The sequence below is a fragment of the Myotis brandtii genome, unplaced genomic scaffold (assembly GCF_000412655.1).
Source record: "Myotis brandtii unplaced genomic scaffold, ASM41265v1 scaffold246, whole genome shotgun sequence".
Lineage (NCBI taxonomy): Eukaryota > Metazoa > Chordata > Mammalia > Chiroptera > Vespertilionidae > Myotis > Myotis brandtii.
The window spans coordinates 480,397-495,390 of record NW_005359310.1 but is presented as its reverse complement, the minus strand read 5'-3'; the positions used below and the strand labels follow the sequence as shown (position 1 = coordinate 495,390).

General features: G+C 53.7%; 1 protein-coding gene across 1 annotated transcript in view; it reads right to left on the bottom strand.

The window, feature by feature from the left end:
* PTPN23 (protein tyrosine phosphatase, non-receptor type 23) overlaps positions 1-12,087 on the bottom strand; it is a 14,629-nt gene extending 2,542 nt beyond the window's left edge. Inside the window, exons 1-20 of the mRNA XM_014540502.1 lie at positions 11,993-12,087; positions 6,451-6,578; positions 6,203-6,279; positions 5,549-5,598; positions 5,280-5,411; positions 4,962-5,042; positions 4,755-4,886; positions 4,625-4,672; positions 4,230-4,286; positions 4,063-4,121; positions 3,808-3,887; positions 3,391-3,505; positions 3,231-3,296; positions 2,726-2,871; positions 2,150-2,461; positions 1,920-2,074; positions 1,678-1,829; positions 1,409-1,588; positions 1,190-1,322; positions 8-1,019 (exon numbers count right to left, since the gene is read on the bottom strand). Of these exons, the coding sequence (XP_014395988.1) occupies positions 8-1,019; positions 1,190-1,322; positions 1,409-1,588; positions 1,678-1,829; positions 1,920-2,074; positions 2,150-2,461; positions 2,726-2,871; positions 3,231-3,296; positions 3,391-3,505; positions 3,808-3,887; positions 4,063-4,121; positions 4,230-4,286; positions 4,625-4,672; positions 4,755-4,886; positions 4,962-5,042; positions 5,280-5,411; positions 5,549-5,598; positions 6,203-6,279; positions 6,451-6,488 (3,025 nt within the window). The 5' untranslated portion in view covers positions 6,489-6,578; positions 11,993-12,087. The remainder of the gene's footprint in view (positions 1-7; positions 1,020-1,189; positions 1,323-1,408; positions 1,589-1,677; positions 1,830-1,919; positions 2,075-2,149; positions 2,462-2,725; positions 2,872-3,230; positions 3,297-3,390; positions 3,506-3,807; positions 3,888-4,062; positions 4,122-4,229; positions 4,287-4,624; positions 4,673-4,754; positions 4,887-4,961; positions 5,043-5,279; positions 5,412-5,548; positions 5,599-6,202; positions 6,280-6,450; positions 6,579-11,992) is intronic.
* Positions 12,088-14,994: the final 2,907 nt, after the last annotated feature.

The window sequence follows — 14,994 nt, the reverse complement described above, 5'->3', positions numbered from 1 at the left end:
TGGGGACTAGAGGTGGCCTGGCTGGCAGGTGAGGGGCCTTGAATGGAGAGAGGGGCTGCCTGGGGGCCCAGGGGCCGGGGGGAAGGGGCAGAACCATAGGCCAGGGTGGAATGGGGAGGCTGAGGGGGCCCAGGGCTGGAGAAAGGCAGAGCCCCAGAGTGAGGGGGCAGGGGTTCCTGAGAGGGGCCTGGATAGAGCTGGGAGTGTAGAGGTGGTGGTGGCTGCCCCAGGACAGCAGGCTGAGGGGCGAAGGAGTAGGGGGGTGGGGGAGTCATGAGCCCTGGAGCCTGGGATGGGAAGAGGTGGGGATGCTGGAGTGGCAGGGGCTGCTGGGGGAGCTGCTGGGGGAGCTGCTGCGGGGGCTGGGGCCCAAATGCTGCCCGTGGGGGATGAAGCTGGGGCTGGGGCCCTATCCTCGGGGCTGGAAACCCCATGGGGATCCCAGGAGGAAAGTGATGCTGGGCTGGGGGTGCTGTGAGGGGCTGCTTAGGCCCCAGAGGATAGGTGTAGGGCATGGACAGTGGCTGGGGTGGGGGTACTGGGAAGCAGGGTTGGGGAGGAGCAGGGGTGGGGCTTGGCCGGGGTGCTGTGTGGCTGGAGATGGGTGCCTGGACACTATCTACCGTGGTGGTGGCTGGCCGGACCCCCATTGCCAACTCGGGGACCGAGAACTGGGGCGGGGGGGCGGAGGGCAGGCCTGCGGCTGGGGGGTGTGGGCCTATGGCCCCATAGGGCGTGCCCACCACGCCGTGCTGAGGGGAGGAGCGGGGCACGAGGCCCAGCTCTGGTGTGTAGACAGGCGCCGCGTAGATGGGGGGTCCAGGCGCCATGGCCATCGCAGGGGGCCCCGGAGCCTGGGGGCCCCTGGGCTGCATCACCTGGGTGGGTCCTGAGTAACTGCCTGGGGGCAAGGGGCCTGAGAGATAGTGGGGTCCCGGGCCCGCAGAGCCAGGGAAGGGGACCGGAGCCAAGCGGAGTGTGGCGGCAGCTCCCAGGAAGGCGTCGGGCAGGCTGCGCAGCTCCTCGGGCGGGTCTCCCATCTCCCCACCGGAGCCTGGGGGCCCCTGGGCTGCATCACCTGGGTGGGTCCTGAGTAACTGCCTGGGGGCAAGGGGCCTGAGAGATAGTGGGGTCCCGGGCCCGCAGAGCCAGGGAAGGGGACCGGAGCCAAGCGGAGTGTGGCGGCAGCTCCCAGGAAGGCGTCGGGCAGGCTGCGCAGCTCCTCGGGCGGGTCTCCCATCTCCCCAGCCGCACCCTCCTCCCTGCGGGGCAGCAGTGGCTTGGGGGCTGTGGGCCGTGGGGGTGGCTTCTTCTTCAGCTCCCTGCGGGACGAGGGAAGAAGGGGAACCAGCCCAATTAGCCACAGGGTCTGGGCTGCAGCGCCCTGCGGTCCTGGGGCCACACCTACCTGTCCAGGAGCTGCTGGCGGGCAGCCTCGCGGGCCTGGCAGGTGGACTGGGCCCGCTCCAGCAGAGTGGCCACCTTGCTCTCGAGGTCCGCATAGAAGTCCTTGCCCTCCTGGGACTTCTTCATCAGGTCCTCATAGGCTTCGTAGGAGGCCACCAGGGTCTGCAGCGTGGAGTTCCACCTGGAGGGCAGAGGGGCCCGCGGGAGGTGAGCGGCGGGAGCCAAGCTCAGGGAGGGGCTCTGGGCAGGAGCGCAAGGCCAGGCACTGACTTCTGGTCCAGCTCGCTGAGCGCCCGGCGCACGGCCGCATACTGCACGTTGGCCTCGGTCAGCGCGCGGAGGACGTTGTCCTGGGCAGCCAGGTTCTGCTCCAGGTACACCCTCAGCTGGTCGTACTTCTTCAGCTGCTCCTCGAACAGCTTCTAAGGGAGTTGGGGGTGAGGACAGACACTCAAGGCTTTGCCACCTCAGGGTGGAGCCCACAGCCAGGGCCCCGCCACCTGCTCCCGCACCTTCATCTCGGAGCGGTCCGTGGTGACCAGCGAGGCGGTGATGTCGTCCTTCTGGATGAGCTCCCGCAGCTGCTGCTCCAGAGACACGCGCTGGTCCCGCATCTCCTGCACCTTGGCCAGGATGCGCTTCAGGTTCTGCAGCACGGCCTGGTCCTCTGGGGGCAGCAGGGGTCAGTGAGGCCAGAGACGCCCCAGTCATCTCAGCCAGGGCCCAGGAGGGGGGTGCTCACCTGGGGTGAGGGCTGGTGTGGGCAGGGCAGCCCGGACCTGGTCCAGAGGCCCACTGAGCAGGCGGAGGTTGCCAACGTGCAAGTTCATGGCGCGGTGCAGCTCACTGTTGGTGAAGGAGGCCTTTTCGTGGACCTCCATATACTTGGCCCATTCTCGCCTCACCTCTGCCAGCTCCGCCTTGGAACCGGCCACACTGGCCCCTGCCTGGCCCACTGCCTCCTGCAACTTCTGGTCTAGCAGCTCATCCTCCTCCAGCAGGTCCCTGATGTCCTTCAGCGAGGCCTCCACGTCCGTGAACACACCTGACAGCACTGAGGGTGTGTATGGGGAGGGGGACAGCCTGAGGCAGGCAGACCAGGCACCCACCCTGGCCTGTGCCCCAGGAGACAGCACTACCCTCAGTCAAGGCTTGTGGGCAGCCCAATGCTTGCCGAGCAAGCACACCCAGGGTGTGGCGTGGGGGACGGTATTTGTGCCAGGTGCTGGGAGAGGTGCACCTCCATCCTGGGGGAACAGGGGACAGAAAAGGCCACAGGAGATGACATCCCCACCCTCACCTGCCTACCCCCTCCCACCTTGCATGGACTGGACGAGGTTCCGGACAGTGTCGGGCCGGACGCTGAGAGCTGCACACTTCTCCATGAGCTGGGGCGGGATGTGGCTGTACGTGTCCAGGTTGTCCACTGTCTCGGGATCCAGCTGCATTGAATCCATGAACTGGCTGTGGGGACACCAGGACCAGGCAGGTGATGGGTGCTGACCCGTCCTCACATGTACAGAGAGTGCACTAGGGTGAGTCTCCCCCGCAGCTGCAGACAAGTCTGAGGCCCCAGCAGAGAGCAGACCAGCACCCTGACCTCCACCCTGAGGCTGGCCTGGCCCCAGGGCATGCCCACCGCACTGCGGACAACACGGGCAGAATGGACACCCCTCCCACGACTCAGGCTCTCACTAACAAGACCTGGGTGGGGAGGGCAGAGCGGGGAACACCCGCTACTACCTTCCCTCTTGCGGGCAGCACCAGGGACCCACCGAGGTCTGGTGTGTAACCCCATACCCTAGCCCCAGCCCCACACTTACTCCAGCACCTCATTCTTGTCCTCAATCTTGGCCATTATCTCTCGAAGCAGCTTGGCCTTCTCCTCACTGCAGAAGCGACAGAGCAGTTGCTGGAAGCCTCTGTCTCTCGAGAAACCCCACTCCCACCCATGCCGAGGGCAGGGCCCGCCCTCCCACCCACCTGTACAGGGACGAGGCTTCATGGGCAGCCATGGGGACCAGCTTGGCGAAGATGTCAGGGCCTGTGACAGCTGGGTCTGTGGGGTTCACTGGCAAGGGCTTCACCAAGGGGGCACCTGGGAGAGAGAAGTTGTGGAGCCCAGGCCCTTGCAGCCCTCACTTCTGCTCTATGCCCCTGTCCCTCCTCCCTGACCCCCAGCCTCCCCCCAGCGGCAGACCTTTCACAGGCTGAAGGGTGTCCAGGGCCGGGACAGCTTCGTGGTAGATGAAGTCATTGTCCTTCTTGGCAGAATTGTACCCTTCACCAAGGGGGCACCTGGGAGAGAGAAGTTGTGGAGCCCAGGCCCTTGCAGCCCTCACTTCTGCTCTATGCCCCTGTCCCTCCTCCCTGACCCCCAGCCTCCCCCCAGCGGCAGACCTTTCACAGGCTGAAGGGTGTCCAGGGCCGGGACAGCTTCGTGGTAGATGAAGTCATTGTCCTTCTTGGCAGAATTGTACCTGGGGGTCCAGGGAAGGGGGGGGGGGTCTTGGATGAGCAGCAGGGGCCCAGGAGCTGGCCTCTATGGGGCCACTGCTCTCTGGCGCTGGTGGCTCCCTCTCAAGGGTGCAGGCAGAGGGCCAAGACCCTTCCTCATGAGAAGGACCAGGGCCACCCCCGGCCCCACAGACTCACTTTCCTCCAATGACGTCCATAGCAAAGCGAAGTGCATCTTGCACAGTGTCAGGCTGGCCCTGCAGGGTAGGGAAGGGGTCAGCATCAACAAGGCCAGTGCCAGCACCCCCGCCCGCAGGCTGCTCCGTCCTCAGGCTCTCGGGCAGCAGGCCCTTTCTTGTCTTTACCTTGGCCAACTTGATGGCTTCACTGAGCTTGTCCAGGGCGCTCTGGAAGTACGCGACCTGTGGGGACAGTGGGGAGAGCCTGGTCCTTCCCTGCTTGGAGTCTCCTCCTTCTGCCCCCCAATGAGCCCTGCCTGGCCGTCACATGACCCACTAGAAGGCCAGATAGCTGGGTGCCAGCCAGCCCCTCTGCAGGGAGTCTGCTATGCCTCCTCAGCTCCCAGGGATGAGGGCTGCACAGACAGGACACCCCAGGCTGCAGCAGGGGCTTGTTCAGGGATGAGGAGATGGGAGGCCGAGAGAAGACCACCTCCCCCATTCTGTAGGGAAGGGATCCACCGGCATCTCACTAACAAGGCTGGACCCGGTCCTGAGTGCTGTCCTCACAACTCACTCACCTGCTCCCCGAACTTCTGCTGCTCCTCAGCCTGCTTCCCCATGTGCAGCTGGGAGGAAAGAGACATGGCTACTTAGTTCCCAGGCTGTGGCAGCTCAGCCCCGCCCAGAGCCAGAGGCACGGTGCCTCACATGAGCCACAGCCGCAAAGTAGTAGATCTTCATCTGCACCAGCTTCTTCCAGTCCTTCTGGATCCGGCCCAGCAGTGAGGCGGTGTCAGGGTTCTCCAAGGCCCGGCAGGCCTCCTTGTAGTAATCCACCACCTGGGGGCCCGATGGGGTCAGTGGGCGGCGGCAGGACACCGAAGGCCAGCCCTGAGCACATCTCCCCCACCCTACCTGGGCGCTGATGCGGGCCACCAGGAAGCTCTTCCTGTTGTCCAACAGCGACTTCTCCAGAAGGCACTCCTGAGCCTGGCCCTGGGCAACCAGTCAGGTCCACTCCCTGGTCCACCCGAGGCCTTGCCCTTCTAGCAGGCAGACCCCAGGGACACCTCTCCACACCCTCTCCTCCAGTCCCCAGCCCTGCTCCTGACCCACCTGGCGCTGTCAGACCAGAGCCCAGGCCCTGCACTGCCCTCTGCTGGGCCTGTCTAGGGTCCAGCTCTAAGTCCCCTCCCTGGATTCAACTCAGTTCCCACCAGGGCACCTCCTTACCAGCATGAGGTTGACATTGAGAGTGAGGATCTGGCGGCTCATGTCGACGCTGTAGGCCTGAGGGAAGTGCTCCCGCAGGTAGGCAAAGGCGCCTGCTGCACACTGGAAGTGCGTACAGGAGACCTTCATGCCCTGGGAGGGAGAGAAGGAGGGTGGCCAAGGGCAGCACCAGACCTGGGGCAGGATTCAGCCCAACTCGGGATCTGAGAGCGCGCAGCAGCCCTCCCTGGTCACATCCCATGTCCCGTCCACTGCCCTGCCCTGCTCACCTCTTCAGACACCCGCTTGTCCATGGCTCCCAGCATGGAGTGCAGTGCACCTGGGGAGGCAGAGGGCACAGGGTCAGTCTGGGGGTGCTCCCCACACCTGTGTTAACAGTAAGGCAAAGGGCGCAGTGTTGTCACCCGTGATCAGGAAAACGGGTCTGAACTGGGGCAGTTGGTCCATGGACATCAAAGCTGAGCAAATGGGGAAACTCATCGACGTCTGGCCAAGACCCCCAGGCTCCTGCTCGGCACCAAGCAGGGGTGCAGGTGGACGGAGGAGAGTTCCTGTGCAGACTCTAGCCTAGAAGTCCGGTCTGGAAGCTTCTCCCTGGAGCCCAGCTGGGGCTGAGTCATCAGGGTGATAGCAGAGCCGGCTGAGCCCAACCTTGTTTTCCTTCTGCCTGGAGCAGCCCAAACTCAAAAGGGGGGTTGGGAGCTGTCCAGTCAGAGCCATGGCGGCCATCGTCCCAGCGGAGCCCACAGCGGCCACACCGTGGCAGCAGCCCCATAGAGCCTCTCCCCAACAGGTGGCTCCCCGAGGCCCAGAAAGGAGGCGCTGGCAGAGATGTGGGAGGCAGGGGAGGGGTCCGAATACAGGGGTCTTCCCTGCACCAGCCCACGGCCCCATCGTCTGCTGCGGGGCGGCAGGCAGCTCACCCAGGTTGTAGAGGATGCAGGCCTGCTCGTACTGGATGTCCTCGTGCGCCACAGACTTGCCCGAGAAGATCTCGGTCCTGCACACATGGCACCTGGTCATCCTGAGGGCAGGTGAGGGCCCAGCCACCCCCGTGCAGGGTTGGAGGGAGGCCCTGGGAGACACCATATCCAGCTGCTCCCCACCCTCTGCAACAGGAAAAGGGAGGAAGGGGCATCCCCAGCACCCAGACGCCCCAGTCAGCTCTCACCAGGTGACAGGAACAGCAGCCTCCTGGCCTGAACCCATGGGGACCCGGCTCTGCAGGTAGTGGAGTTGGCCGAGGTACTTGCGGAGGACGCTGCAGCCCTCAAAGTCCCGCGGGACCCGGATGGCGTTCTGGGGGAGGATGGGAGAAGCAGGCCTGCCATCACTCGGGGCTGAGGAAATGCCTCAGAGCTGGACACTGCCCACCCAGGGGCCAGGAAAGCCCACTGCTGCGTCCATGTCGTCCAACACACCGTCCCTCGGCCAGAGCGGTGGGCAGAGTCAGCCCACCGTCGGGAAGGCAGTTGACAACATGCATCCAAATTCTGAATATACTCAAACTGTGACCCACAGTTCTGTATCCAAAAACATAGAGAGAAATCCGGAGAGCGGCTGCCTCAGTGAGCACGAGGGAGAGCTGGCACAGCGCTGTTAACAGGTCAAACAGTGAGCACCACCAACATGCCCGTTAAAGAGGCTGTTTAACAAAACCGAACAGACGCACAGACACAGAGCAAGGCTGATGGCCGCCGGGGGGGATAAAGTACAGCGCAAGGAATATAGTCAATAATATTGTAATAACTATGGATAGTGTCAGACGGGTATTAGAACGCTTTATATGATTATCAAACCATTATGCTGTATACCTGAAACTAATATAAAATATTGAATGTAAACTGTAACAGAAAAATATAAAGCAGCTGTTTGGGTAGATGGGGTGGGGGGAGAGAATTATTTAAGTAAGTTATGTCAAGGCTACCCACACAAGAGAATCTCCTCACACAGAAAAACTGAAGATATGTTAAGATTTCCAGATCAGACGTATCATTGGGGCGAAAGTATGTAATAGATGAGGGGTATGATTTCATTTATGTAACAGCATGTAGACACTGATATCCAACTACATTATATAGACGACAATAAAAATCTATACGGTTATATATGAAAATGTTAAGTGACTATCCCTGAGCAATAGGGTTTATTTTATCTTATTCTATACATACAGATATACATAAAGATATATTTAATTCTTTATGTATTTATAGCGAACATTTTCAATGTTTATAATAAGCAATAAAGAGATTGCTATTTTCAGAAGAAAAAAAACACACAAACAAACAAAGCAAATGACCCCTCTGCTCAAACAGCAGAGCAGACGTAAACCCTCTGAGACGCAGGTGCACACAGGGGGTGGGACCCGCCCGTGTGCCAGGACCGGACCCCCCCAGGTCCCAGAACTGAGGGCCCAGTGGGAAGCAGCCCACTGGCTAGAACTCCTCCAGGACTCCACATAGGACTGAAGTCTGTCATAACCATCAAACACGAGAAAGAAAGAAAAGGCATCCAAATCGAAAAAGAAAAAGGTAAAACTGACATTTGCAGATGACATGATACTACAGAGAACCCTAAAGATTCCACACAAAAAAGCTATTAGAATAAATGAACTCAGTAAAGTATAGGGTACAAAACAGATTCAGAAATCAGTTGCATTTTATACACCAACAACAAACTATGAGAAAGAAAAATTAAGACAACAATCCCATGTACAACTGCATCAAAAAGAATAAAATACCTAGGAATAAACTTAAAGACCTGTATTCAGAAAACTGTAAGACACTAAAGAGAAAAACTAAAGAAGACACAAATGGAAGACTATAAATTATTATAAAAGGAAGAATTAACATAGTTAAAATGACCATACTACCCAAAGCAATCTATAGTTCAGTGCAATCCCTATCAAAATACTAATGACATTTTTCACAGAACTAGAATAATCTCAAAATTTATATGGAACCACAAAAGACCCTCAATATAACCAGAGTAACCTTGAGAAAGAACAAAGTTGGAGACAGCACGCTACCTGACCTCAAACTACACTGCTACAAGGTTAGTTATCAAAACAGGTTGGTACTGACATAAAAACAGACGCCTCGCTCTGGCTGGTGTGGCTCAGTGGATAGAGCGTCGGCTGTGGGCTGAAGGGTCCCAGGTTCGATTCCGGTCAAGGGCACATGCCCGGGGTTGCGGGCACAGCCCAGTGGGGAGTGTGCAGGAGGCAGCTGAATTGATGTTTCTCTCTCATCAATGTTTCTAACTCTCTATCCCTCTCCCTTCCTCTCTGTAAAAAAATCAATAAAATATATTTTTTTAAAAAAAAGAGAGAGACAAGAATACACGATGGGGTAAGACAATAAGTGGTGTTGGGAAAACTCAACAGATACATGCAAAAAATGAAACTAGACCACTTTCCAAAACCATATGCAAAAATAAACTCAAGTGAATTAAAGATTTAAATGTAAGACCTGAAGCTATAAAACTCCTAGAAGAAAACATAGGCAATAAACTGTTTGATATCACTCTCCACAATTTTTTGGATACGTCTCCTCAGGCAAAGGAAACAAAAGAAAAACAAATGGGACTATGTCAAACTAAAGAGCTTTTAGGGTGAAGGAACCATCAACAAAATGAAAAGACATATTCGCCAATGATACATCAGATAAAGGGTGAATATCAAAATGCAGTATAAAGAACTCATACAACTTAACACCAGGAAAAAAACACAATCTGATTAAAAAATAGAAGATCTGAACAGACATTTCTCCAAAGAAGACATACAGATGTCCTAGAGACATATGAAAAGATGCTCAACATCACTAATCATCAGGGAAATGCAAATTAAAACCACAATGAGCTATCACCTCACACATGTCACAATGGCTATCAGCAATAAATCAGCAAAACAACAAGTGTTGAAAAAACAAAAAACAAGTGTTGGCGAGGAAAAGGGAACCCTCGTGCACTGCTGGTGGGATTGTAAATTGGTGCAGTCACTATGGAAAACCGTTTGGAGGTTCCTCAAAAACTTAAAAATAGACCTACCATTACCATATAACCAAGCAATTTCACTTCTGGGTACTTATTCAAAAAAATGCAAAACACTAATTCAAAAATATATAGGCAACTCTATTTCTTTGAAAGGTGGGCATTAAAAACCCAATAAAAACAATGAACTGAGAAAAATATTTGTAGCACATAACACCAAGAAGCAATATCATTAATACATGAATGAGTCTTAAAAATTAGTAAGAAATAAAGTATAACACTCTCATAAAAAATGGACAAAGAGCAACAGCAGTCAAGTCCTTAAAGAGGATATATAACAAATACATTAACAACTGTGAAACCTTACTATTAACCAAATAAATTCAAAGTAAATACCCTTTCACCTATCAGACCGCCAGCACTGAAAAGGAACAACAGGAACAGGCACACAGCTGCTAGGGAGACAAGTACATCCTTTTCTCCCACCAATTCCTACAGGAACGACCCTATAGAGACGGGGAGCATCAAATGGCAAAAACCGAAAATTACCTCGTGCTCTCCAAGAGGGGCTGATGAAACTATACTTCAATGTAATGATCACAGGCCAGCCCTAACCGGTTTGGCTCAGTGGATAGAGCGTCGGCCTGCGGACTGAAGGGTCCCGGGTTCGATTCTGGTCAAGGGCATGTACCTTGGTTGCAGGCACATCCCCAGTAGGGAGTGTGCAGGAGGCAGCTGATCAATGTTTCTCTCTCATCGATGTTTCTAATTCTCTATCCCTCTCCCTTCCTCTCTGTAAAAAACAAATAAAATATATTTTTTTAAAAATGATCACAGGCCATTGAAATACTCCTGTTGTATGTTCACCGATACAGAAACATATCCACAATATGTTGTGAAGTGAAAAAAGCAGGCGTATAGGTGGTGTATGATTCTCCCGGGGTTTTATATAGTACTAGTGGCCTGGTGCACGAATTCGTGCACATTGAAATGAATTAGAACAGTGGTTCTCAACCTGTGGGTCTCGAGCCCTTTGGGAGTTGAACGACCCTTTCACAGGGGTCACCTAAGACCATCGGAAAACACATATATAATTACATATGGTTTTTGTGATTAATCACTATGCTTTCATTATGTTCAATTTGTAACAATGAAAATACATCCTGCATATCAAATATTTACATTATGATTCATAACAGTAGCAAAATTATAGTTATGAAGTAGCAACAAAAATAATTTTATGGTTGGGGGTCACCACAACATGAGGAACTGTATTAAAGGGTCGCGGCATTAGGAGGGTTGAGAACCACTGAATTAGAAGAATCTTTGGTTGAGTATGTGTGGAGAGTGGAGGCGATGGGGGAAAGGATGGGATTAGTGGGGGAGAAATATGACGAATTGGGGTCTCTTTGTTGCAAGGTTAAATTCACTGGTTCTCAGCTCTGGCTGCTCTTAGAATCACCTGGGGGAGCTATCAGAAAACATCACTACCTAGACCAGCGGTTCTCAACCTGTGGGTCGCGACCCCTTTGGCGGTTGAACGACCCTTTCACAGGGGTCGCCTAAGACCATCCTGCATATCAGATATTGACACTACGATTTATAACAGTAGCAACATTACAGTTATGAAGTAGCAACGAAAATAATTTTATGGTTGGGTCATAACATGAGGAACTGTATTTAAAGGGCCAGAAGGTTGAGAACCACTGGCCCAAGACCCTCTGCTCACAGAGTCCCATTGATGTGAGATGGGGCTGGGCATAAGTGTTTGTTTTTTTTTAAAGCATTTCAGTTGGTTTTAATATAATCAGGGATCTATAGGTGTTCATTCAACAGTTTCCTTACACATTTCCTATGCGTAAGGCACTGTATGAGTCCAATCAGATCAATTGCATTATAAAGTTATACACCAGGAATTACTCCAAATCCCAAAACTGAAGTATTCCCTGATTAGCCTGATGTAAGAAAGCCTGTATCAACTGTGAGAAGAAAGTGTCCCAATAATTACTAGAAAAGCTGCCACCTGTTTCTATCTTGCCTACAGCTTAAACTTTTTAGGGCTGAAGAAACTCCAAGGAGGCTAGTCGTTAGGGAGAGGAAGCTGGGTGTTGCTACGTGACATCATTACCCAGAGCCCATAGCGTCGTTTCCAGGCTGGGCTGGGCTGTGGGCCACATTTTGCACCATGGGGTCTTGGCAACATCGGCTGCGGTTTGGTGGGGTGTCGCTCCGGGGTGGTGGTGGGCCTGTGTCCCACTTGAGGGAAGCCGAGTGTTGCTTTGTGGGCACCAGGTCCATGTTGCCATTTCTCTGTAAATGGCCAGTGTGTGTCATGGCAGCTACTGCATTGAGCATCCGCCCCCTGGTGTTAGGTGTGCATTATATCGACCAGACAGACACTTAGCATATTAGCCTCTTATATATAGATAGATAGATAGATAGATAGATAGATAGACAGATAGATAGATAGATAGTATATAGAAATAAAAAATTTTAAAAAATATATAAAAATTACGAAATGACTTTTAGGATGGGTTTTCTTTTTGCTTTTTAGTATTTTCAAATTTTCCTATCATTAGTTTTGCTTTTATGCGGAAAAGTGCTACATTTAAATAAGAACACACAACAGCAAAACTGAAAATAAAACGAGAACACAGCTGCAGGTGGTGTCTTCACGTCCCTCAAACCAGTCCTGGCCACACCTCACACGCACGGCCTCCTACCTGTCGGAGCAGCTCCAGCTTCTTCAGCTCCTCACTGTAGGCGTCGGGGTTCTCTCCGTAATTCTTCAGGACAAACTGCAGAGAGAGGAGGGGAATGTAATCCAGGGAGAGAGACTCCTGGCTCCCGCTCCTCCCTGCCCCCCCAAATCTCACAATCACTAGTCAGGGCTCAGGAGCCATCCACACCACCACCACCAGCTCCACTCCTGGGCCACCAGGAGCTCAATCACGGGGCAGCACCACGAGGCTGGCCAGAGCCTCCTCCCCTGAGCAGAATGGAGCCTAAGCCTGGACGGCCCAGCGTGAATCCCAGGCTGGTCTCCACCGCGCGGCAGCCTCTCTACGATGCCCAGGACTCTGCCAGCTCAGGAGGCCGGGGAACTCAGGGGCGGAATGGGATCCTAAGAGCATCCCCAAACAGGCCACACAGTCAAGCCTCCTTTAGGGTCGGACCTGTTGTGCTCTGGGTCACACCATACCCTAGCCCAGTGGTCGGCAAACCGCGGCTCGTGAGCCACATGCGGCTCTTTGGCTCCTTGAGTGTGGCTCTTCCACAAAATACCACGTGTGGGCGCACACGTACAGTGAGATTGAAACTTCGTGGCCCATGCGCAGAAGTCGGTATTTTGTGGAAGAGCCACACTCAAGGGGCCACAGAGCCGCATGTGGCTCGTGAGCCGCGGTTTGCCGACCACTGTCCTAACCCAACAGTCAGTGTCGACAAAGGTGCCAAGCAAGAGGGAGTGCAAAGCCTCTTCAGCAGCCCACCCTCCTGGCTGAGAAGGCACCACAGAGACAAGTGGTCTGCAGTGTCCCGGGCGGGGAGGGAAGGCCCATGGCTGGGTGACAGGGATGAGCAGACGAGGGGCAAAGGGAAGGTCACTGCTCACACCGCTGCCTGCCCAGCCACCACCTCCAGAACTGACCGCCTGGACAGTGACCACACTCACCGCTTGGAGGCACGGCCAGAACCAATGGGGGTGGGGACCGCCTGTCACCGCATTCGGGGCGAGTTAATTAAATGTTGGACCAAATAGAGCAGGCTAGGTTTTTTAAGATGTTTTCTTTTTAAAAAATATTTTTTTTATTGATTTCAGAGAGGAAGGAAGAGGGAGAGATAGAAATATCAATGATGAGAATCATGGATCGCTGTCTCCTGCACCCCCCACACTGGGGATCAAGCCTGCAACCAGGCATGTGCCCTGACCAGGAATCGAACTGCAACCTTCTGATTCAGAGGTGGACGCTCAACCACTGAGCCATGCCAACAGGGCTTTCCATTGATCTTTTAGAGTGGAAGGGAGGGGGAGGGGGAGAGAGACAGAGAAACATCAATGTGAGAGAGACACATTGACTGTCTCCTGTATGCACCCCAACAGGGACCAGGGATCGAACTTGCAACCCAGATACATGCCCTTGTTCGGGAATCGAACCCGAGACCCTCCCGCAAACAGGCCGAAGCTCTAAGCATCAAGTCACGCTGCTCAGGGTGAGGGAACTTTCTGGGCCTGGTCTTTCCATGCAGTGCACATATTTCTCCTCTTCCACTGGTGTCACCGTCTAACTTGTAAATGTCCTCTTCTAGATTACGAATGCCAGGGAAAAAGTGTCACCTCTTACCCATCTGTATCATCAGGGCTCGGCACAGTGCTCCACAGGCTGACCTGAATACAACCCATTTTTACCCTATTGTCTTAAACTGGACTCTACCCCTCAGCTCCAAGTGCGTATTCCTGCAGCTCAGAGCAAGGGAAGAACAGGCAGAGTGGGGGCTCCAGGGCTGGGGAGAGGAGTCCAGGTCAGGGAGAGCTCCCAGGCTGCAGGGGCGTCGCCTCGTCAGGACAGTCCCAGGGTGCCCTGAAGGAGGTGGCCATGCTCAAGCGCAGCCCACCCACCGATGGCTCAGGGGGTTCATGCAAACACATGTCAGAACCTTGTCAAATAAATGGTGGCACCTTTCCCACGTCCAAAGAAAAGGAAACAAAGAAAAAGAGCAGCTCTGCCGGTGTGGCTCAGTGGACAGAGCGTCGGCCTGCAGACCGAAGCGTTCCAGGGTGGATTACGGTCGGGGACACATGCCCGGGTTGCGGGCTCGATCCCCAGTGGGGTGCGTGCAGGAGGCAGCCGATCCATGACTCTCTCTCATCATTGATGCCCCTGTCTCTCTCTCTCCCTTCCTCTCCGAAATCAATAAAAACATTTAAAAAATAAAAGAGCAGATGGACAGGAACTGTCTCTTGAGCGGCTGACACCTCAGGCTAAATGGCTCCTGAGAACTCCTCTCGGAGGCCCAGCTTCTCCCATGGTGGGCACCGTGTCGCCAACGTGAGCCCCCAGAGAGCACCAGAGGTAAATTCCGACCAGGCAGCTCCTAGGCCAGGGGTGGGCAACCTTTTTGTGAGTGCGTGCCAAAACCAGCAAAATCTCTGACTCAAATTCTTCTGCGTGCCAACCCTAGTTTTTTGAGAACATGTTATGCCTACTTGATATCTCTTAAGGTGTATGTATGCGAAGAACCTTGAAGAAATAATAAAATTCATTCGAGCGACAAAAACACAGTATGTGATGATGAAAAATACATTTAATGTATACATGTACACTGAGAGTCCGACAGAAAACTTTATGACTCCGTTTGATATTATCAGTGAGACTTTTGCTGCTGCATCACTGATGACAGAGATTTAACATCAGGTTTATATTTCGTGACCTTCAGAGATATGCACGAGCTACTACTTTCATCCACCAGGCTACTCCTATTATGAGACTTAACGAAATTCATCACTGAGAACAAAGATTCACAAGTGTATGTGGATGAAAACATGGAGAGTAACGCTGTTGCAGTTTCTTAAACAGAAAAAATTTTCTGGAATGGCATTCCAATTCCTCAATGGTTCGTTTTCGACACTGGTACTCCTGTCTCTAATCGCTTTTTTTCAATGTTTTCCAAGTCAACTCTAAGGTCAATAAATTTCTGCTTCCAAATTGAGCTACTCTGAAATTCA